At 39.6% G+C, this 24,581-nt stretch overlaps 1 protein-coding gene across 4 annotated transcripts in view; it reads right to left on the reverse strand.

The window, feature by feature from the left end:
* LOC310950727 (focal adhesion kinase 1-like) overlaps positions 1-24,581 on the reverse strand; it is a 72,123-nt gene that overhangs the window by 40,341 nt on the left and 7,201 nt on the right. For all 4 annotated transcript variants that reach the window (XM_083918684.1, XM_083918682.1, XM_083918683.1 and 1 more), the window contains exons 2-10: positions 18,007-18,033; positions 5,398-5,684; positions 5,141-5,307; positions 2,734-2,821; positions 2,392-2,471; positions 1,786-1,848; positions 1,639-1,693; positions 1,145-1,285; positions 654-731 (exon numbers count right to left, since the gene is read on the reverse strand). In XM_083918684.1, the coding sequence (XP_083774810.1) occupies positions 654-731; positions 1,145-1,285; positions 1,639-1,693; positions 1,786-1,848; positions 2,392-2,471; positions 2,734-2,821; positions 5,141-5,307; positions 5,398-5,640 (915 nt within the window). In that variant the 5' untranslated portion in view covers positions 5,641-5,684; positions 18,007-18,033. The remainder of the gene's footprint in view (positions 1-653; positions 732-1,144; positions 1,286-1,638; positions 1,694-1,785; positions 1,849-2,391; positions 2,472-2,733; positions 2,822-5,140; positions 5,308-5,397; positions 5,685-18,006; positions 18,034-24,581) is intronic.

The following is a 24,581-nucleotide window of genomic DNA, read 5'->3' on the forward strand; positions in this document are numbered from 1 at the left end:
ACTTCTCAGATACATCAACATCAAACTAAATGACACTTTGAGAGTAGTTAGTGACCGAAGAGAGCTCTTACACACAGCTGCTTCAACAGGCTGCTGGTTCATTTTCATGCAATGATCAACTCGTTGAATTAATTGGAGAGATTTTGACAGGCAGTCTGTCATCATTTAGTGGAAATTCAATAAAGCACTGGAACTACAGGTATCCAGCTGTTTTCTGCATTTTGAGTTGCAGCTGTGAAGACTACCTAATCACATCATGCGGTGATACCACATATATATGTGTTTTTTAAGCTCATATTATCTGTTTTGTAACAAAAACTATCTGATCACTGGCATTTAAAGACTAATTTCAACAAGTCTGAAGACAAGAGAAAATGTGTCTACTGGAGAGGAAAGCCAGTAGAGGGCAGTATGGTGGATTGCTACACTGGCCTTCAAAATAAAGCTCCCTTATACAGTAGTAAACATTCAACACTACCACAGTATACATAACTGAAAGCATTGTAAGTCCATGAAAAATACTGAACTGGATTATCTGTTTGCTGGAATAAATAAATCAGACGATATTTGAAAGAAAGTGGGTTGTGAAAAGGACTAAACTTTAACTGAGGACTGTCTGTACAAAGTTAGACGTTGTCCAACTGAGTACTCACCATTGAGCCCTTATCTGTGAGGTAGCTGATTCCTTCTTCTGGTCCGATAGCTAACTCTACTGATATTATCCAACTAGACTGGAGAGGTAGAGAGACATACAGCATTAAAACATATCATATAATCTGCTTTATTAACTATTGATAGGATAAAACAAATGCAATGTTCTCATCTGTTTTCACTACTTTTGACATGAAATGCCCTTGAGGACTGAGTAACATTTGCATTCTGTATATGACGTGATAATGCATTGCTGTAAGTAAAGCATTATAGTATACTGTAAAATGCTGATATGCAGGACTGTGGGACAAATGCTATATCTTAAGATGCTAGCGTCACATGTATGGTTCTGACAATTTATTTAAATTAGAGATGGCACTCCACTCTACATGTTTTCTACCCTGTGAATGCTGAAGGGGCTCAATTTTTAGGTATGGAAAAGACACAAAACAAATTTTGTCTTTATGAACTGAGTGAATGAGTGTTGCCCTACCCCCAAAGCACATTTGAAGCACTCTTTGTCGAAGCGGTAGATGGGAGAGAGTATCTCAAAGAACTTGTGGATGCTCTGCTCATCATTAAGGTTAGCAAACTGCTTGAAGGTCTGCTGGATCTGCTTACGAAGAGTCTTTGCCTGATAAAGAGGGAGAAAAATCATTTCAGAGGGTTTCAAGTCCTTCTGCAAGAGCGTTGGTTCAGAGCCAAGACACTCACAACAGACAAAGCACACTGCGAGTGACAACAGGACGTTTAACTTAATTCAGAAAATGGGATTATCAGACGTCCAGCCAGACATCCACTCAGTCATCAAGTTGGTCTTACTGCTGGTCAGCTTGTCGCTCAGTCAAACAGGCGTTAGCTCATCCAGCTGATTAAACAGGAGTATTCCCAAATTTCCACCACTGTCTCTTCTGTTACTGTAGCTCTTAGCTGAAAATGGATGAAAGTCACAGACACTGTTTCTACATTAACAGTACTAAGCCTCACCTTGAGGGAGTCCAGCAGGCTTTTGGGAAAGAACCTTCTCAAACCAACGTCTTTCCTAAAAAATAACCGAACAACAAAATTAAATCAATTTCCAAAAATTACAGACAATGTGGTTTACAGTGTGCATCAAATAAAAATCAATCTTACTCTAATAGTTCATAATTGGATTTCTTATCCAGGGCGTTGCCTGGCATCTCTCTGAAGAACCTCCTGTATAGTTAACAAAGAGAAGGAAAAATGGTAATAAATCGTCATTAGGCTTTGTTCAGTACGCTGTTGCATAAGAGGAAGATGTTTGGCTTCCTTCTTGCTGTCAGAGTGAAATTTTCATATTTCTTCATTACTTCATCTACGGTTTGATTCAAAGCAACTGTTGTTCCACTTGAACAATATGTGGAACATCTTCTATCTAGTTTGGCTTTCTTTCTCTTTTTGTATTCTCTTTGTTGTTCATTTTGGAAAAGCTAGCTAACTGACAATAATGCTGACGCTAAGTACCGTTAAATGATGAAAATGTGAGAGAAGCGTAACCATGGTAACAAAAGTGCACATGTATTATGTAACTATTGTAAAAGTCTTACTCTAAACACTTGAGCAAGGGAACAACCTAAGAAGCTTCATGCAGCGCTCCTAAATGAACCCCTGAGCTTAGGGAAATATTTTGCATAAGGAACAAACTTAAGTTTGACACTTAAGGTAGTTTATACCAGGCAGAGATATTCTGGAAAACTAGTGTGTGTGTGGGTTTCTCACCTAATTTCCAAACAGCCCAGTTTCAGAGCAACTTCTTGATCAACCTGATCAGCTATATGGTGCATGTAGTCACTCTTTACCTGCAGAAATAAAATGTGACAACACAACATTTTATAACAACATTGCTAAGATCGACGAACAGTACTGTAGTCCCATGTAAGAGCAGAGTGTTAACTATCTTTTTCATTATCTGGTTAAAGGTATGTCTGCCTTGTTAGACTTTAAGCGACTGGGAGGAAGTGACAGAGAAGATTGAGTATATGTTATTAAGTAATATAATATTTCATAAGGAGGATCCTTTTAGTCTCTTCTGTTTTATGTGATCCTGCGGTGTTGCCTCACCTGGTGATAGAGGTAGTTAAGAGAGGGTTTGTCTTCAGAGAAATGGCTGAGGTAGCCTTTAGGAAGGTAACGCATCCGCAACTCATACCTGAGAATGACAGAGACAATTTGGCTAAATAACCATACAGTCAGCATGCAAACACACATATATGAAATAGCCTGCAGCATCCAAATCCAATGCCTGTCTGAGGCATAGAGACAGAAGGAGCACACTTACTCATACATACAGCTGACGCGTACACAGGCCTCAGTACATTTAAACCCCACAGTCGGACCCAGTTTGATGTATACAGAGAAGGAAAAGCCCTCATTTATAGAAGTAAAGGGATGTTATCCACTGGCACACAATAAGACATTCACTTTCAAACACCTTTCACAAAGTTTTTACACCCTTCTAAAAAAATGTCAAATATACAATGTGACGTGACAGAAAATCCAATTAAATAGGAATGCCTGGAGAATTCCAAAACCAAATCAAATATTTGTGCATTTGACTTGCTAATGTCAAAACACTTGGATAACAAATCTGTGAGAAGATACCACAGAATCCACAACATATTCCTGATAAGAAAAATATGGCATCCGCTCAGAGATAATGTATACAATTATAGATATATTTGCATATGACCGAGAGGCTTTTTACAAAATAAAGAAGATGTTTTTAGCTTTATGTCAAAGCTCTGCTTCACATGGTGCTATGTATGGAGCTAGAAACGAATGATGGTCATGCACACTGTGGGCCTAGATGAGTTTCTTGTGCTTGCCTTGCACTATTTTCTGCATTTCTCCTGCTCTACCCTCACAGGCGTCTTAAAAAGCATGTTAGCTACTTAATAAAACCCAATAGATTCTGTGTCTTGCTCAAAGTCACCTCAGGAGGTGGCTGTTTGCCAACACAGGGGCTAAGTGTTGCCCTCTCTCCTCACTATATTACTGTGTGGTGCCACAGGAAGTTTGCTGACAGTGAACTATGTGAGAGTGATAACCTTGTAATACCATAAAGCATAATGAGATTCCTGCTGTTACACTTGCCAGTTAACTGTGCCACAGACGTACCCAGATGGCCATCATTGTTTATAGTGACACATCATCTCATGATTGACATATTGCAGAGAGAAATGGGTCAGGAGTAGTGAGCTCCAGTTAGATAACAATGGAAATCAAGGCTGAAGACAAAATTAATAAAACATCCTTGTTCTATAATGAATGAACCAAAAAAGAGAGTAAGAACTGAGGAGAGAAAATGATGCGTGTTTGAGAGAAAAGAGAGAGCAGGATAAAAGAGAAAACACAGATGTGAGAGAAAGAGGGATGGAGAGAAAGAGAAAAGAGAAAAAGAGCGAGTGCACGAGACAGAAGAGAAACACGCGAGGGAGTGAGAGAGGAGTAAGAGTCGGTTCATCCCCCGGGCTACTTCAGCTGTTCTAACAATAGCTTGGCAGCAGCAGAAGCTCCTGTGGGCTTGCAGCTCCGCTGTCCTCCCTCCGAGGCAAAGCGGCAACAACTGGCAGAGCTGCTCTGCTGCATGTTAGCGGTGTGAACGACTCCTTCATTTTGCATTCATTTAAATTTTAATGATTTTGGGTGTAACACATCAATAGCAGGACAAAGGACTGAATTGTTAAAAAAAAGCTAACAATATCAGCTGAAATGGCTCAGCACCAGTACAGTTTATGTGTAGGTGGAAAACAGACGGAGCTGCTTTAAGATAACCAGCAGCTGATCCCCTTTATCAAACAGAGCAGATCTTCCCCTTAATGGTTCATCAGACAACTGCATCAAACACATAGGAAGAATAAGGATCTATAAATTATAGTTAATAAGAGGCAACAAATACACCCAAAACACCAGCAACATTTAAAGATCTTCAATCAGGCCAATATAGTACCTTACGCTTTAGAGAAAGGCTGGGATCTGTGGAAACTCTAAGAAAATGTCAAGGTATAGATATTAGAATTAGGCGTAGAAATTTCTTAGGACAATTCTGACTTCAAATCATTCTCTACAAGTTGACTTGCATCATGGTGGATAAGACTAGTTTTACTTAGGGGGGAGAAGACAGGATTGGTTTACTGTAATCAGTAAAGTAGCCTGTTGTGAGCAGACTTCTTATACTTTAGATGTACTGATAGGTGGGACAAATATATTAACAAATGGGGGAAATGTATTGTATTTAGATAACAGGGATTGGTACCACAATAGGCCTACACATAAAATGTGTCTCTCCTTTCTCTGAGGAGAATAAAGTGATTTTATGTTATTTGGCCTGCTGTTTGATATTAGCACAACATTAAGGAAGGAGGGTGTCCATTGCAGCTAGTTCACTAATGGAAAAAGTGAAGCCATGGAAGACATGGGGAGTAGCAGCAGACAGTGAGGGAAACTTTTAATGTTGTTGTAATTCTACCTCCACTCCTCCTGGGGATGCTGTTTCTCATATTTCTCCCTGATGTGACACACACCCAAATCGGGGTGTAACCAGTGGAGTGCATCAGAGTGCAGGTGGGTCAGACGGAGGCCCAGAGAGGACACACAGCGCAGTTTGTGGATCTCTGCTATCTTCTGAATAACACCCTGTAGAAACAAGAGGAAAAATGAACAACAAAAAAAGCAAATTGGAAACAGTGGAGGACTAGAAAGGTAAGAAAGATTTGTGTGTCTTACCCTGACGTCTGTTGCATCTCCATGCCTGATGTTACTAGCCCAGGTACATGGTTCACTGTTTGTTTCGAAATAATGGAAGATCTTCAGAACCCGGTCCATGGAGCCCGAGGGCCGCTCAAGGCCTCCAGCAGAGCTGCTGGTACCAACACTGGTACCACCAGGCATCCCAGACCGGGATTTAACCCCACAACCACCCGCTGCAGAGTGATTGAGGTTGGGCTCCAAGTAGGAAGAAGACGCCATGCTCGATTGAGATGCTCCTGCTGGGGCTAACTGACTGTCATATTCTGAAGAAGAGAGAGCAGAAACAGAGAGTAGAAAGCGGTCAAATGTGACATCAGAGTTAATAAGTAATCTGTAATCAACATGTTTTGTATCTTCACTGAAAATGTTCTGATTTTGTGATAGCAGCATTACACAGTTGAGGAGAATACAAATCCACGATTAGGGCGCTTAAAGAAAAGTGCTTCATCAACTATCTAAAACACACTACTGAAAGAAGTGCTGACACAGCAAAACACCCACTCAAACAACCTCTTAGTCACTGGCAGACTGTCAATCGTACTGCACCCTGTCATGGCATAAAACCAGCTGCATTAATAATCATAAAGACATAACAGAGAAGTCATGCAAATCCACTTTTACTCAAGAACAAATCTAGATGGAGGAGGGATAATAAAACTTTGATAACACAGCAGCACTACGTTTACATGCACGCTTATATTCCACTATTACTCTGAATATGACAATATTAAGAATTTGATATAGTGCGGTCAGAATAAATGTTTCAGTTGGGGTTTCTACTGCACTTTGCTGTGTTGTACACAAACCGACAAGCCAACAGTTTCCAAGGCTGGGGTAGAGGTGCATGCCCAAAAGAAAAGAAGCACAAACACATTATGGCAGACTCTGATATCAACAGGTTTTTGGACCGAAGTTTTCAAGGAGGTGGTTGAAGGGAAGAAAGAGGGAGGCTGTGTTCGCCACCTATCTTTTACAGATGCTTGTAAATGGGAATATTAGTGGAATATTCATTTTTATTAACCATGTAAACTTAGTAGGAATCATGTATTTTATGGAATAAGGGCAAATAAATATCTTGTGCATGTAAACTTGCTCAGTGAGACAACAAATAAATGTAGAAAGAGTTTCAGTAAGGAAAGCTACCTACCAACCAGTCAGTCAGTAAATTATTCAGTCATTGAGTAAAGAGTCAATATGAACCAGCAAAACACTGACACAAGGTCTTTTAGAAGGACCTAATGGACTCACAGCTCAACATGAATCAGATGAGTTTTGAAAAATAGACTGGACAGACTAACACTAAATCAACCACTACAACTCCAAATGACCAAACTGGTCATTCAGTCCTACCTGTAGTGCAGAGTGGAAGTGGCCGACAGGTCTAAACCATACCAGCATGGCTGCTGGGCTATAGTTTCCAATCTGGTGGTTTCTAAAATCTGTCTTGACATGCTAAGGTCTACTGTGGGAGGTTTAGTAAATAGTTCTGGACATGCTGGTGTTCCACAGCAGCGGCTGTAGTAGATAGTAGCTTGAATAGTAGTGGTCGTAGGTAGTATCCTGAAATATTTTTTAATGACAAGCTTTCAGATAAACACATAGAATGCACAAGATGTCCAATTTAGAGAAGAGTAAAAAATGTCACAAAAGTCAGAATCAGTTTGACCGAACATTAAACACACTTAAACAACCACTCATTCTGCTGAGAATTCACAGCGAGAGAGTGGGCGCGCTGATGACGTTTCTATCATGCGGCTCGCAAAAAACGAAGGATGATTAACATAAGGACGCCAGCGAAAATGTCTAACTGGAGAGACGAAGAGACGAAGATTCAGGAACTTCTGTCGCTAAGAACCGACGACAAAATCCTCAGACAAATTAAAGGAACTGCAAGAAACTTTACAAATGATGAACTGGGTCTGTGTCCCGCCTCCTGCACAACTTTACCACCCCTTGACTAAACCAAAGTATGTCCAGTAAGTGAGAGCTGTCAATCTCCTGTTATGTGCTAATTCATATGAGAAAACTGCTAAAGTACAGCAGGAAAAATATTCATACTGCAGTGCAAACTTCTGTATTAAAGCAAACACAAGCACTAACCATTCACTTCCACAGATTCTTCCTTTGTCTCTCACTCTCTCTTTAAGGAAGGTTTCTACTGTAGGTTCACACATCTTATCCATGTGCGAGACACACACTGTGCTGTTGCCTGTGTCATACTGTCACTTCTTGATATTCCTGCAGGCTTTGTCAAGTCATCATTACTGCAGTGACTGATTTCAGCTGACTGTGAATTCATGTAGTGACAAAAGACACGCAAGGAAAGTGAATCTGATTGACGGACTCATTTCTTGGCTCATTTCAAGCATTGGGGGAATATAATCTACAACTAAATACTTTTCAGAAAAAAACTGTCAAAAATGTTAATCATCATCATCATCATCTGCCAGGTTATCAGGGATCAAATATGTGATTATTTATATCTGATAACTTATTTAATCCATGAAATACTAGTCAATAAACCATAGTGACAAACTGTTTGAGTTACTGTTACTGTCCACCGTGGTTGTTTCTCTACTGTCCTGATACGCCTGTAGCCAGCACAAAAATCACTACTGTTAACATCACAACACTACATTCAGCATTTCTGTGTTGTGTTCAGGTCACGGTCAGATCACTTCTTACTGAGAGAAAAAAAAAGACTGAAATATGGAGACTGATGCAGGGAAAATTGTGTCAGCACTTTTGACAACTTGACCTGCAGTTGCCTCTTCAAAGACAAAGTCTGAAATAAATGCCTCTGTGTGTGTGTGTGTGTGTGTGTGTGTGTGTGTGTGTGTGTGTGTGTGTGTGTGTTTGTGAGTGTGAGTGTGAGTGTGAGTGTGTGTGAAAAACTGCGGGTCTGTGCACAAGTCCCATACACATTATTACGCTGTTCATACAGCCATGTAAATTCGCTTTGTGTCACATTATGCTAGACACATCCACAAGGGTGTGTGCCCACACAGCCAAAGTGATGTTACACCATCTGACGTGCCCCTTTGCAGTGGTCCCATGTGGTGGGTTTTCACGTGTCCGTGCACATCTGACATTTTCTAACTAAGCAGATGAGGAGAAAATGAATGCTGCTGGTTTGTCCGGAGCAGAGACCAGAGACAAGAGCAGAGTATAAAAGATAAAAACGTTTCCTCGCTGGTTCATGTCGGTGTGACCATCCATGCAGAAAGCATGACTGAAGTTTTACCCTGAGTGCCATTTGCGTCTTCTTTGCATCCATTTGCATCTTTGTATTGACCTTATATGCGTAATTTGTGAAACGCAGCCGATGTGAACACACATCCTGTGTCTACTTAGTGAATGTTATGACATGAAGGCATCTCACTCCTTTTCATGTTATTACACTTCTCTTGGCATTATTAACCTTTCTGTTATTGTTTTATCGTCCTCATATCAGTTCATGTCTATATTCTCCCACCGGAGGAAAGTCGGCTTGTGGCAGAGCACAGATAAATGATGACAGTACACACGTAAGAGTACAACAATAAAGTCTATAAAAAGAAAATTGTGAATGATAAAAATTTGGATTGTTTAAGATAAAGTGTGTGGGAAAATCTATAGGTGCAAGGTAACAATTGTCTTTTGTGCAAATTAAGCATTTTTGCACTAGGGTCAAAGGAGAGTTTAATGTTGCCCAGTGTTTTTTGTGTTGGTCATTCATGGTGCCAGTTTGTTGTCGCTGACGTACCAAGATACTGGTAGCTCTCAACTGTCCTTTGACAATGGTCCAAGAGGGCGAGGGTGATGCTAAAGTCAATGGCCCTCCTTCATTTCCAGTTGCTATAGATGTATGCTCTCTAGATATATTATTAGTTTTTTTGTTAATCACTTACTTTTAAGAGAAGTGCCGTTTGGCTTTGTTTCTACAGCTTAGATAGGATGTGATAAGATAGCAGAAATATTGACTTGTCTTTACCTTTTGCATATAAAGAGTCTGAAATCATCAGGGTTTTTTTGCTCACCTGTAAGAAAATCAGTCCAAGCATTTAGACTTGAATAGAAATGTAGATGTTTAATGCCATTACCTGTAAACACATTCCAGAGACTAATGGCAAGAAGTGAAAACACTGCCTATGTTATATTATGCTGTACCAGGTTAGGTTACATTATTTAGCATTTTCTCGCTGAATCTCTGCAATTTAATAACAGCAATATGGAGATTGGTTGGTTTTTAGATAAAATCTGTGTTCTAAAAAGAGTGGAGATAAAGAGTGAAAGCTAAAATGTTTTGGTTCAGCAGATGCACATTTGTGTGTACTGTTTTTTTAACGTGAGCTTGTCCTGTAGGTGTGATGGATTGGGGACCCTCAAGGCTTAAATACAACATATTATTGAAGATCACATTATGAATGGTCTTCTTAGGGTACAATTACAATTATAATTATCAGTTACAATTATCCTCCAATTAAAATAATACCACAGATACTTGGGGATTATTAGGTGCTTGCTACACTACTGCTATGATCCCATTAGAAATAACATTAATATCATCTCATTGTAACAACACCAGCTGCCCTGTGTATAACTACCGACCCGGTCTACCTGACTGAAAACCATCACTGTGCACTGTTTCCTCTAGGATTTCTTTCAGCAGCGGGGGCAGGCCAACACCAACGACCATTTAGCACCATTTACCAGCCAAATGCTGGTAAAATATGCAAATGTCTAGTAGATTTGCTTCACTCGTCTATTGAGTGACTGGTAAAATTTCAACATTCACTGAACAAAAAGTAAATTTTTGTACCTTCAGTCATAATAACAGCAGCTCTGTTGTTCATGCCTTGTCTCAGCGGGGCACACTAAAAAATGTATTGAGGACATCCATTTGACTGCAACTGGTTTTTAAATAGAAGCAGTTGCACCAGAGGAGCTACAGTCACAAACCAGTCAGCCATCTGCTGCTGCTCAGTCAGTCAGTAATCAGATTAGATATTAAGCACCACATTTTTGTAACACCCCACTGCACACACTGACACAAAACACAACAGTGACACAATCACACACACACGTAACCTTAACCTAAATACTACAAACAGATTGATAAAATCCTATTAGAGAAGTAGGCATACCTACATTTGCCTTGGTGCATGCATACAGTATATAATGCTGTAAATACTGTTACATAACACATAACTAGGAAATGTATGTTTACCTGCTTTTCAGCAGCATTTATCAAAAGAGGTTATTGTTAACATAGCCCTTCAACACTAAAGCTACAAACCAGTATGTGACTGGATCTATGAACTAGAGGTCAGGTTGATAGGTAATAAATAATGAATATCTGATGCAGTATTTGTTTTGCTTAATAATCTCTGACAAAGAATTAGAGAGTGGTTATGTTTTGCCTGTTTGTCCACAAAACATACGACATTGTTATGAATATCTCTGACATGCTTTGACGTAAAGCCTAAGCATCCATTTGTGGTACAGATCAAGGGTTTACATCACATACTATTAACCAACATGTAAAGATCTGACACCTGGGACTTTCAAGCTGGCTGCTAAACAGCACTGCGTTAATGTGCAATGAACAAACTTTAGACCACAGAAGCCTTTATATTACAAAAGGCTGCCCTTTAATTCCCAGACTACCACTTGCAAAATCAGTTTTGGGTTACTACAAAATATGCATCTCATAGCACATAAATGACTGTTTTAAAATAGGTGTACTACACAGCACAGGACAGATGAAACCATTTCTCATTGCAACAATCTCTACTCATCATAACTGCATTAAGTCCCCACATGCATGCCCTCACACACTCAAACGAAAAAGGAGGAATCAAATCAACTAGGACATGCAGGCAGCCAGGAGGGGAGCAGGCGCCTGCCAGGCCCACCACCCCCTCTCTCAGCGGGGCTCCAGTGACTGACAGTCAGCCTGTAAAACCACAGAAGCCTGGAGTTGGACCTCCTCGTCTAACTGGTATCCGGGTTACTGGGGTTAGCACGATCCAGAGAGAGCCTATAGGCCCCTCTGTCTTCTTAGAATCCTTTTCTCTTCCTCTTTTCCTCAGTTGCTCATTCTTCACATTTATCCCTCTTTATTCTTTCCAAAGCCTTCATTTTTTCCTTTCTTTTTTTACACATCACATCCATTTATCCTTCCTTACCCATCCTTTACCCCCTTCATCTTCAACTCTGTTCTTCTTCCCGTCTCTTTTTAATCTCCTCCAGTCGCTCGTCTCACAGACCTTTTACATCTCCATTTGATCCTCCTGTCCTATTGAACCATCTCTCTTCCTTCCTCCCTCTCATCTTTCTCTTATCCTCAAACAATTTCTTCCGCCCTTCCCCTTTCCCAACACTATGTTCTGTCTTCTGCCAAGGATGTGCATTATCTATACCAGGGGACAGAGAAGAAGAAGTCTAAATATATCTACTGTATATTCATACATATGACGTAGTACATGGTGAGCCGATTTAAAAAACCCAAAGGACCAGCACAAAGAGTGTGTGTGAGTATGAGCATGTGTGTGATCTGAGCTACCACAGTAACCTATCACCACCATCTCCCCAAACACTCGTATTCACCAGCCTTATCCCAGCTCAGTACCACTGCAACCCACAAATGATAAGAAACCGTAATTCAGTTGAACGATATGGAGGACAGAATAAAAAAATACATTAGATTAGATAAACTTATTAAATAAATATGCTATCAATATACCAGAAATATTATTAAAAATATACTGTATGTAGGCAGTAATGATTTTTTTTAATAAACTTATTTGTTTTCACTATTCACAATTTATTAATCAAAAGTTAAAGGCCAAAAGTTTGTTATAATAGCACCACCATCTGGCCAAATTGCAACAAGAAAGCACATCGTGGGGTCCTCAACAATACACGCCCCAAATGCGAAGTAGATTGGATGAATGGTTCTTGAGATATGCAAAGGAAAAACACAAACACACTTGCTTTAGATTTAGATAATGATACCAAAGTGCACGGTCTTCCGGGATATTTTAAATTTGATAAACAATGAGATGGATCTAATACTATGTAGTAGAAAATCATTAAGTTAAATCCACGAGAACCTATCTGACGGCATGCTATATTTGTCAGTACACAACATGGCGTGTGGATTGTTACTTATTGGTACATACTTGGCAGGGGGTGCTGGGCATAGATGCAGGCCCCCTTGCTCCAGCAGAGAGGGATGCAGCTGCTATCCATTTTTTTTGTGGAGGGTGCTGTTCAAGGTCTGGCCACAGTGCCCAGAGAAACCTGCTGGGCCGTGAAAACAGCATAGAGCCTAGGACTCAGGCCGTCCTATCCTGGCTATGCGGTTTATAAATTTGAATAAGCCAAGGAAAAGCAAATAGAGGTATGCTAAAGTGCAGCCAAAAAAGTTAGAAATTGAAACCTGCTGTGCTGGTAGCTGGGCTGGCAACGGTTACAGGGGTGATCATTTCCATTGTGTAACTTTTAGCCATCTGACAAGTTGCCACAAAAAGAAATCAATCAAGAGTCCAAGGGCTGTAAGTAACTCCAGAAAAGAAAGGAGCGCAGTAAAAAAAGAAAAAGAAACAGAGGATGTCCAATATCCTTTGTAAATTCTGATGACACAGCAAGTATCATCACAGGAAGTAGAGGATATACCAGCCTGTCACTCAAGCAGCCACTAAGCTCCACATTTTTCTTTAGGCTCAAAGTCCAGTTGATAAAAATTGAAATATAACCAAGATAAAGGTCTGACTTAATCTGTCCAAAGCAAAGTTAATCTAACAAACTGATGATAAAAAGTACAGTATCTGGTGCAGTGACCCAAGCTACTGATCACAAGACTAACGGTCACTCTCTCCTTAACCTGGCTGAAACATCTTATGACTTCAGGACTTGAGGAAGTGGCTCGGGGTCCAGGCCTTAGTAATCAATCCGTCCAATACGTGTCATGACCTTTTACCTTTACCATTGTGCAATGTGATATGTAATGATCCCTGTAAGAAAGGTCTTATTTCCCTCCTTTACTCCAGGAAGATACTGTAGAGCCCTTGTGGGTGGAGAGGATTCAGAGAGTTGCTCGAGGACACTTCAGCAGTGTGGATGCTTCTCAAAACAGACATTCAAGCCTGGCTTCTGTGGATGAATGGGGTAGGATTTCTCTACCCATTAGGTCATCCTGCAGTCCAATAAATCCTCACGAAATATCAAATTCTGGTCTTCGGTGTGGAGCTGCTGATCCAATTAATCAATCCTTGATGGGAAATTCAAAGGCGGCAGCTTCCCTGCAGCCATTAATCTTAAGTCACAGGGTATGGCGTTGTATGTCAAACGTCCAGGTTACAAAATAACACTGACAGACTCCATATAATTACGTCAAATAAATCCACAATGTTGTCCAAAAGGATAGGGTACGACAGATGAGAGAAAGAGGAAAAGAGAAACTGGCATCAGTGAAAAAAGATAGGAATATGTAGGGCACAGAGGGGCGTAGATAAATGGAGCACAGTGAGGGAGAGGAAGGTAGGGTGACCAACGCAGGAGGGAGAAAGGAAAGCAAGAGGAAGAAGGACTGGAGGCAAAAGAAGAAAGAGTTAAACAAGAACAGAATGATCAAAAGAGAAAGATAGAATTAAAAAGAAAATTAGAAAGAATAAGAAGAGAAAGTGAAAAGAGCGGGATGAAGAGAGAGAGAGAGAGAGGAGAAACCCCAGGGAGAAGCTGCATCCTCCAAAGCTTTCCCACAATTCTCCTGGGCCGCAGGAGTTAACCAGGTCAAAGCAGGTGTCTGATGTCAGAGAGAGACATAAAGTGACACAGACCTGAAGGGAAAGAAAAAGCCCGGGACTTAGAATAAAAACAGTGTTGCAAAAGTCAGGCGGGTTTGGAAGAAGAACTATGAAGAGAAAATGATGTTGCAGGAAAAATGCAGTAAATCCGTTCGGCTGTGTGTCGATCAGTCTGGCTTCTGAAGGTTTTCTTCTGGAGCAGCGGAAGGGCAACTGGATCACAACATCATCCCAATCGCTCGCGCTCTCTCTCTCACACACACAAACACACTGCCGCAGCCCAACACACACGAACACACTGTACATCCGCCTCAACCCTTGAGCAGTCGAAATGAGTGCAGCAAAGAGGCTATACAGTATGAGAGTGTGTGTGGAAGTCAGAGTGGTTGTGCGTTTACAAGAGGGTGTGTGTGCATGTGACTAAGTAGGTAAGTAATTACCTGAATGTATGTATGTATGCATGTATGTGTGTGTGTGTGTGTGTGGGGGGGGGGGGGGGGGGGAGTGTGTGCAAGTGTCAGCAATGAAAAGGAGTGTGTGCATGTGTGAGCCAAGTGTTTCTCCTCTGCTGTGTTTTCGGTACAGGCTGCTATGACCACGCTGCGAAAAAGCTGCTCCGCTCGCTAACAGGCAGAACCAGGGAGGGAGGGTGCATGTGCGTGTGCGTGTGCGTGTGCGTGTGCGTGCCTGGGTGCCTGGGTGCGTTTGTGTAGGGCAGAAAGGGAGAGAGAGAGTCAGGAAGAAGAAATATTGTAATTGAGACTTGATGCAGTAGAAAGTAGGCAAAGCTGATTGGACGGTACTTATGAATATGCTAATAGAACAAACTCTTACTCCAACTTTAATAAACAGGCGCTCACACACACACGCACAGGTTTTACCAGGATTAAAGTTTAGCCACTGAAAATATACATTCCACTGTTTGGCCCCTTACAACACTTCTTTCCCTTTCTCCTCGGTTTTCATTATCCGTCCCCCTCGTCTGTCTGTCCCTCCTGCCTTCAGAAGGTCTCTACTGCCCTCTGTCCTCCTCGCTCTGTTGTCTCTCCTCTCCAAACATATTTCATCTGCTCCTGCAGCATGTCAGCTCTTCAAGGGCAATAAAGCACTCTGACATTCAATTCCTCTGATGTGCCCGAGCACAAGATGAATGTGAACGCTTTCTATCTAAGCCTCCAGCTGCAAAACACTGACAACAATCATATTGGGAGAGTTTGTGACAAAAAAAAAAACAGATGTTAAGTACGGAAGGCAAAGCTTGAAATCATTTCTAGATCACATGTTAATAATTTAGCTATCTTGAGGAAAAAGAGCCTTTTTTTAGTATGGTTTCCTCTTATTACTTATTATGTTTATCAGAGATCAGGAGAGCAAACGACCAGATACACCTGACAGACTTGGTGAAGTAACAAAGGGGGATAAACAAAATACATATGTGGAAATAAGATAACAAGCATCAAATCATACATGGAATGTAAAAATGGATACTTCTTCCGACTATACAAAAGTGAAGCCAACATATCTCATATATGGGCGCCGCCATCTTGTGCATTTTGAGCCTGTTAAGTACTTATTGGGCATTATCAAAGTTCCTCCATAAACACACCCAACTAATTATGAGTGAAGCAAAATTAATAGTTTCTGACATATGACTGAAACATTTGAGTTGAGGACATCTCTGACTAAATATAGACTCAAAATCAAGCATTTTAACTCAAACAATTTAGAGATATTCCAAAGTAAAAAATCAGCTTGATCGCGGCTGTTTGAATGTATTTAATGACGTTATATATTCTGAGTACTACAGTTGTAGCGTCGGCTGATTGGACCCCAGACACATGAGTGATGGCACTCCGGATCTCTGGTACATATTATAAGTAATAAGATGAAATTATTTCTTGCTGATTAGCTCATAATTTCAAGATAACAAAGCTTGTTTTCTGAAGATAATGAAAAAAAAGACGTTCTCGCATTTAGGTATATTCTATTTTATTAGTCCTCCACATTAAAGACAAGATATGTCGTCTGTAACTACCACAGTTTTTTTTAACTGGAAGCGTCAACAAGAAATATTTTACAGAGCCAATTAAATGATAGGATACACAATATAAACACAATCCCTTATTTTAACATTAAAAAATGATAATGGTTTGTGCCATAAACCATGTCATGCTAGCTTGTTGGGAAGGGGACTAACGCTTCAAAGTCAGTTAGTCTAAATTTTTGCCAGGGAAAAACTGTCATTGGCATTTTCAAAGGGGTCCCTTGACCCTCTCGCCTCAAGATATCTGAATGAAAATGTGTACCCACCCTTTAACAGACATGCCCCTTTTTGATAATCTCATGCAGTTTGGCACAAAAACCATGTAGGTGTATGCATAAGATACAAATGTGCTATTTTTGGCTATTATAAAATTATTTATTTGAATATTTCTGCAAACTGGGGTCCCTAAAGTGTCTTGGAATTGCATAAATTGGATATGACTGGAAAGCTGGGACTCTTGTGGAATCAATGAGCCCAATTGTATTCATGTGTGACAATGTTAGTCCCCATAGTAGCCAATGTCAAAAGTTTTTAATACCAAATCACAGCATGGATTTTTCCATGTGTTCCTTGTCGTGGTGAATATTCTACTTGCAAAAGTATTCAACCCCTTACACGGCAAATGTCACAATTCTCATTGGGCTGAAGTCCCCAAAAGGTCTACTCCTACAATCGTCCCTGCATGCACAGCAATTTTGACCAGACATCACTCTATAGTACATCCTCAAGTAAAATAATGCACATGAAACGATCACACAAAATAAATGCAGCCTTTGATATTGTATTAGTTATGTAGCCTTCGTTTTCATTGAGTTGCTAGATTTCAAATCACGTGGTGCTTAAATGCCTCAAATTGTGAGCCATAACTCCAGGTCATCTTTGTGTTAAGGCTTATTACTACTTGAAATGATTGCATGATATACGTAAATGGTGCCTTCACAGAGTGACAGAGGCTGAATGTTATGTTCAGTATGCTCGCCACTAAAAATGAAGTTGAGATCCTTATCAGCAGCACTGAGAATGATGGTATTTCCAGCGCTGCTATGGGCCAGATATTCAGTTTACCAGTCCGTACACACTTTGCTATGCAATTGTTGGAAAGCATCATCTCACATACATTTCAGCTAATCTCAATCTTGACCTCAACAAGTCTCCAGTGGGATGTGAAGATCAAGAAAGGTAAATCACGTTTCTGTCCTTTTTAAGAATTACACGTTCACAGCTCCAAATATACAACATCCTCCTTGAAAACATAGGATCAACCGTTACCTAGTAACAGCCATGGGGTACTATAAAATGTCTTATCTATACCTATGAAATGATTTAGCTCTTTACATCTGAAGTAGTTAATGTTCTATAAAAATACTAAGTCAAGACTAAGATTGTAGAACATCATGCTTTCTGGAAGTTAAGGCAAAAGGAGGAATATCTCTTAATTAGCATTAAAAAAAGAAATTAAAGGATACTGTCATTTCCATTGTGTTTGTGTTCTGTTCATATTCAAAAATCACATCAAGCACTAAATTCTGACCAAAAACAAAACCATATTGGATAAGAGTTAGAATGCAAGAATTCATACACAATGCACACACAAACTTACAGGTATGCAATGTGCACTGGTTGTCATCTAGTGGTGGATGTTGAACATCTTTAAAACAACTTGAAAAAAAGTTAAATTTCTACCATTAGTTGACAGGAGGTTCAACAACAATGCTTGTCTGCATTTAATGAAAAGAAATAGAAACTCACCAGTGTAGTAAGATATTCTGGAAATATCTGTAACAGAAAAGGGAAAGGGGGGAAAGAGACAAAAAACAAGTTTTACTTAATTTAATTTAATGTGTGTGTGTGTGTGTGTGTGTGTGTGTGTGTGTGTGTGTGTGTGTGTGTGTGTGTGTGTGTGTGTGTGTGTGTGTGTGTGTGTGTGTGTGTGTGTGTGTGTGTGTGTGTGTGTGTGCGTGTGTGAGAGTGTGTGAGAGTGTGTGAGAGTGTGTGAGAGTGTGTGTGTGTTAACAATCAGAGTCACTTCATGTAATGGATTAATTCATGGCATCATTGAGAGCCACTGTACTTCAGCATGATTGGAAGTGACACTGTAGTACCCTAGTAACTTTAAGATTGTTCTGTGGTATTAATTTGTGCTGTTTATCCCATGATAAACTCATTTCAAGGATCAAACACAGATTTGTCTTGCATGCATAGATAAACTCTTTCTGAATTGTCAGATAGAGAATTCACAGTGAGCGCGTTGAAGTTTCCATCACGCGTGAAAACGAAGGACAACATACCTCCAGCGGTGAAGAGGAATGGTGATTTACATAAAATCGCCAACAAAACTTTTAAGTGGAAAGATGACAAGGTTCAAGAACTTTAGCCTTGTGACACCGTCGGCACAGGTTGCTGAAGTCGGACACTTCTTTATATGCCAGAACTTGTCACACTGACAAATGCTGGTTTAGCTGGTTTGCATTAAAATCAGACTCGTACAGCGTCCACACATGATTTTCCTGACATCGTCCACAGTTCATGTGAGAAAACTGCCAGAGAAATATGAGAGAACAGAGCTAAACAGAATCACAGAAAGAAAGAAACTCTGCCATTAGTCATAGACATTAAATAATAAACCAATTATCAAAATGAACCTCAATTCATTTTCCGTTTACTGAATGACAAATTACAACTAACCAACACATGAAAGAGGCCGTTCATCACGTGGAAAGTCCAACTGTCCAACCCAGTTGATTGGATTGCAGTGCTGAAGTTGATCTGACTGACAGGAGTCCATTTCTAACCACAGTAACACATCCACAGGTTCATATGTCAGACTGACTGACCAGTGACTGTAGCCACTCTCATGAATCAGGAGGATTAATACGAGACACATTCCAGACAGTCGCACTGAGGCAGGAATCATGACTTGGCAGAATAAATCTGCTCTGGTATGCTGCAATTAGGGTTGCTCAATTAATCCAATTTTATTTTCAATTAGGATTTTTTTTGTCTTGTGTTATATATCCAGATCACTCTTTTGTTCGTTTTCACTGAGCTACTGACACTCAATATTGACCCAAATAATCATGATTATGATTTTTGCCATAATCAAGCAGCTCTAGCTGTAACAACTTTATTTGTCTCATATAACCACCTTCATGTCATAGTACCATTCCTCTATACCCTCTTTTCACTCACTCATTACAATCTCACGTAACAATGACACTAGAATGAGCAATATGATGAAAAGTCCAACATGCTGATCTGTTACTAAGCAACAGACAAAAGGCAGTACTGTGCTGCTAATTAGGATGCCAAGGCTTTGTCTTTTAAGATACAACCTACTACAGTACACTATGTGCAATACGACAATATTCAAAGCATGCTCTTGTTACAGATAGTATGAATGAATTGTTTTTGTTTAATTTTTGTTATGTTTTCATGCAGCATACTAGACATTATACCAAAGTCTTTGCGAATACTCTATTCTTATTGGAAAAGACATGAGATGTTTGGTTGTTACATTCTGTTGCTTTGTTGTTACTGAAGGTGGCATTACTTTTTGTACCGGTAGACTAGTAGAAGGGAAATGAGTTGTTATTTTCTAAAAACTTTCAAATTTTACCGCAAAACGGCATGAAAATATATATGAGTGGTCTTATTATTATTTCATTTAGTAAGTGATGTGGTATATGCGGGTTAATGCCCTTCAAGGTGTCCAATTATCAGGTATCAATGGACGACGTGGAGGTGAGAACTGTCCGACGCGCAGCCTTGCCTTCGAGGAGTCGAGCATTAACCCTTACGTAATACATAGTATTATAGAGTATATAGAGATTTAGTTTATAGTACACACTGTATACAATTAGAATGTACTGTAGGATTTTGAATTGGGACACTGTTTGAGTATCTTCATTTCCTTCATGTAATGCATTGAGAGTCAGACAATAAAGTCCATCAGCAGCATACATAAACCTCTGAGATATTTGCCAAACCTCCTGATTTTCACTACCATCTCCCGTTTTCCTCCTGCAGTCAAAATTCTCCTGCATTTTTCTCGATTTTTAGGCTATCATGGCAAAAGATGGGAGGTTCAGGAATGTGACTAATCTAATGAAGGCACTTTTGTGCAGAGAGGGTGTTCAGTATGGTCAGAAAGATAGTAACGGAGAGTAGAACGAGAATGGACAACTCTACCCTTTGCTCACTCTTTTCCTGCTAATTGAATTTCACAGGCCCGGCCCACACCTATGTTCCTTCAAGGACGGTGCATTGTACTTTCAACTACAACAAGCATAATTAAATGACGAAATAAAAGTAAATAAAAAGCCGCAATGTACTTTTTTATTGATGTTATTTTCATCCTTTTAAAGTTGCCAGTATGCAGGAAACAATGTCTCTAAAGCTCAATTTCCTGTGTGACTAAATACAAGCAGGACAGCAGCACTTACAGCATATGCAACACCGTATTTGGTTTTGGAGACGGTGCCATTCCAAACCATAATGCAGACCAATATTCCGGCCGCTTAATGGCAACACTGGAATAAAGATAGACATACGATTATATGCTATAAAGAATAAACTAATACAGGAATAAATGCATTCGAAAAGTTAATTAAGAACTATGTAAGAACATTTGAGATGGATTCAATTTGTGCAGTAAAAAAAAAACAAAATCATCAAACACACTACAAACTCAAGATTTACTATACTATTTCAGGATAATAATGTAGTAAAGCATTGGCACACAGTTTAGAACCATTGTTTAATAATAAACTGTGTGGGCTATTCAGTAACTAGGGGTTGAACGGTTCACAAAATCCACTGTTCCTTTCATATCACGGTTTTGGGGTCACGGTTTTTCGGTTCGGTTGTTTTTTTTTTAAATTTCTTTTGGATTCTAAAAATACCATGTATCAGATCTATAGCCTAATAATTAGATTATTTTTTAATCAGATATTCTTAAGGACATGTCATGCAATCATGCAAAAACTGAAACAATGAGGCAGCTTGTTTATGGATTATTGTAACAATCTTAAATGAAAGTGAAGTGAGATTTTGAATCAGAAGGAAAGACATTGCTGCATTTATTAGTTTATATATCTATTTAACAAAAAGGTAAACAAATGTTTGCCTTCTAGGTAAGAATATAGACACTTTTACATTGTCAAATCTCTAAAAAAAAATGAAGAAAATAGGTTTTCTTTCACTTAAATACGCACTAACAGCAATCACTGAACTGACTGAATAAGGGCTACATCAGGGTTATTCGATTCATTTGGAATTGAGGCCGGTTGCCGAAAATGATCCAAAGTGAGGGGCCGGAAAAATACAAGCATCACATTAATGGATATTGTACATAATCCAATATAGTACATATATTGTCTTTATTTTATCAATGTAAATATTAGTCATGACCTCAAAGTGCAACAAGCTTGTCAAAAACAATCCTTGTTAAATGAACAAACCTGTTCACAAGGTTTTCACTCAAGTATTGGAGTAAAGTACAAGTTTGAGGCTCTTGTCCTTTACTTGAATATTTTATTTTCATGCTACTTTATTCTTCTACTCCACTACAAATCAGTGGAAATATTCTATTTTTTACTGCACTATATTTATCTGATTACTTCAGTAACTAGTTACTTTACCAGGCTGACAAGTACATGAAACATTAGTTTATTCATCAAAAACTGGACTGACACAAATGAACGTAACATAAATGCGGAGTGGCATGATTTTTCTGAAAATGCCGTAATAACTTATCCTCTTTACACACAGATATGGTTGCAGAGTAAACTCAGGCTTCACAGAGAAAGAAACAAAAAACTTCTCTGTCCGTTCTCTGGTGAACTGACGGTTTTCCGTGTTAACTTTTCTTTTTTTCAGAGTAGAAAGAGACATTGATGTGGTGATTTAACCACTGATTTAACCAGACAAAGACGATTGAGCACAACAACAGAGCGGAGCTTAGAGAGCTGTTGCCAAGAGGATTTAGAAACACACGAAGAAGAGCGCAGCGGGAGCGTGCGTAGCGTTGTGGCCGTGTGCCTACAGGGCACATGGAGCAAGTCTCCCAGCGCGCCGGGATTTGAAGCGCTGAGACGGTAGCGCTGAGATGGACACTAGAAAGGACAGCGGTCATGAAGGCTTACGCTACGTTGCACCTCATAAACCGAATGGTACACACGTGTCTCGAACCATGACATGCGTACCGAATGGGACAGATTTTTTTAATAAACCGTTCCACCCCTAGTTATAACATTTCGTTTTTTATATTTTACTTGGTTTGAATCATTGCTGCTTAATGTGTGTGTGTCCTGCCACATTTCCTTACACACATTTCCTCTAATCACATAATCCAATTTGTTCCTGGCAGAGTTGTGTCCAAAACGTTGGCGACAAGTAGGATGCTTTTAACAAAAGTAACACAATTCACTGGCAGGACAATTATAGTGTGAGTTTTAAATCCGCTCCTGATCGGGGTCTGAAATTGTGTCTTTTACTCACCTGCCACTGTGGCAGGTCACTGAACGTTTCTACGGGCCACTCGGTTTTTTTGTCTGCCACTTCTGAAATCAATGTAGAGCGTAGTGGCACCAGACAGCAGAAATATGGAATATACTGTATAATGTAACTGTAATCCCTAACCTAATTTAGGAATGCTTAAAAGATATTTTTGTTAGTATAAGGAAAACGTATCTGCCATAGTAGCAGGTGACTGAAATTTTTCCCTGCGACAGCCAACATTTTCCCTGTATTTGGCAGGAGGCAGGTGCTAATATCATTCCCTGCTCATGATGAATGTAACATGTTAATTCACGGACACACTGCGCAATTTGGAGCCAGGACTGGCAGTATTCAGTAAAGAAATGCTTAAAAATGTGTTGTATATATAATGTTTCTTGGTGTTAAAAATATCATTGTGGATAGAAGGCTGAAGCACATTTGTCCAGTACAGCCAGGGGGCATGTTCCCCGTAAATATAACCAATGATAACCAAAATGTACTTTGAACTAAAATATTCACCATTACTTATTAAAAAGACCAAAATAAAGATTGCACCTCAGTAAAATGTAGCCTGTTTCATAATGAAACTGGCCTGAAAATGGTATGAGTCTTTTTTTGTCACCCAAATAATAATAATAATAATGTAATGTGTGTACTTGTACTTACATGTCTACGTAGCCCCAGTCCCTAAGTAAGTCCCTCTCATTTTAGATGTACAGTGCCTATAGAAAGTCATAATACCCTTTTGAAAAAGTCACTTATTTTTGTTTACATAATAAATAATAATATATATAATGTATTTTTCCAGCGTGATTTAAACATGTTTCCTTACATTCATGTGATTTTTTTTTCAAAATTTCAGAAGATTAATAAAAAAATTTAAAACTAGAATAGAAGTGTAAGAAAAGTGATGAGTCCCTTTAGAATAACCATTATAAATATTCTCAGGTATAATCAATCACCTTCCAGATTACACATCAAGTTAATTGGCCAATCAATTGTGGTGTTTTTGATTTTACTTCAATATAAAATGAGCTGTTCCTTGAGGATTCCACTCCTAGTAGTGTGTGGTAACACACAGAATTCACCATGGTTGGAAAGATGCTTTCAAATGCGCTCTGGGATAACACTGTGGATAGGCACAAAGATTTCAAAGGCAACTATCCCTGAGTACCGTTCAGAGCGAGTATTGGCCAGAAGTAAAGGCATATGGCACCACCCAGACCTTGCCTAGATCAGGCCGCCCCTCCAAACTGGATGACTGAGCCAGGAAAAGATTGTTCAGGGAAGCTACGAAGAGGCCCATGGTGACCTTGAAGGAGTTACAAGTCTTAATGGTAGAGGTTGGTTGATCTGTGCATGTGACAACAATTTCACAAGTTCTACATGTATGGCAGGGTGGCAAGAAAGAAGCTTCTTCTAAAAAAATGTCACACTGAGTCTCATGAAAAACATCTTAAAGATTCTGATGCCATGTGGCAAAAGGTCATATGGTCAGATGAGAACAAAAATTTTACTTTTTGTGCCGAACTCCAAGCTTTATGTTTGGTGGAAACAAACACAACACACTACCCAAAACACACCATACCTACAGTTAAGCCTGGTGGTGGCAGCATTATGTTGTGGGCGTGTTTCTCTTCAGCAGGGACTGGGCAATTGGTCAGGATTGAGGGGAAAATGGATGCTGCCAAGTAAACCCAAATTCTTGAGGAAAACCTGCAGCCCTCTGCTAGACACTTGAAAATGGGCGGGTGGTTCACCCTCCAGCATGACAACGATCCAAAACACACCTCCATAAAACCAACACAGTGGCTAAAGGACAGGAA

This window comes from Echiichthys vipera, assembly GCF_963691815.1.
Source record: "Echiichthys vipera genome assembly, chromosome: 8".
Lineage (NCBI taxonomy): Eukaryota > Metazoa > Chordata > Actinopteri > Perciformes > Trachinidae > Echiichthys > Echiichthys vipera.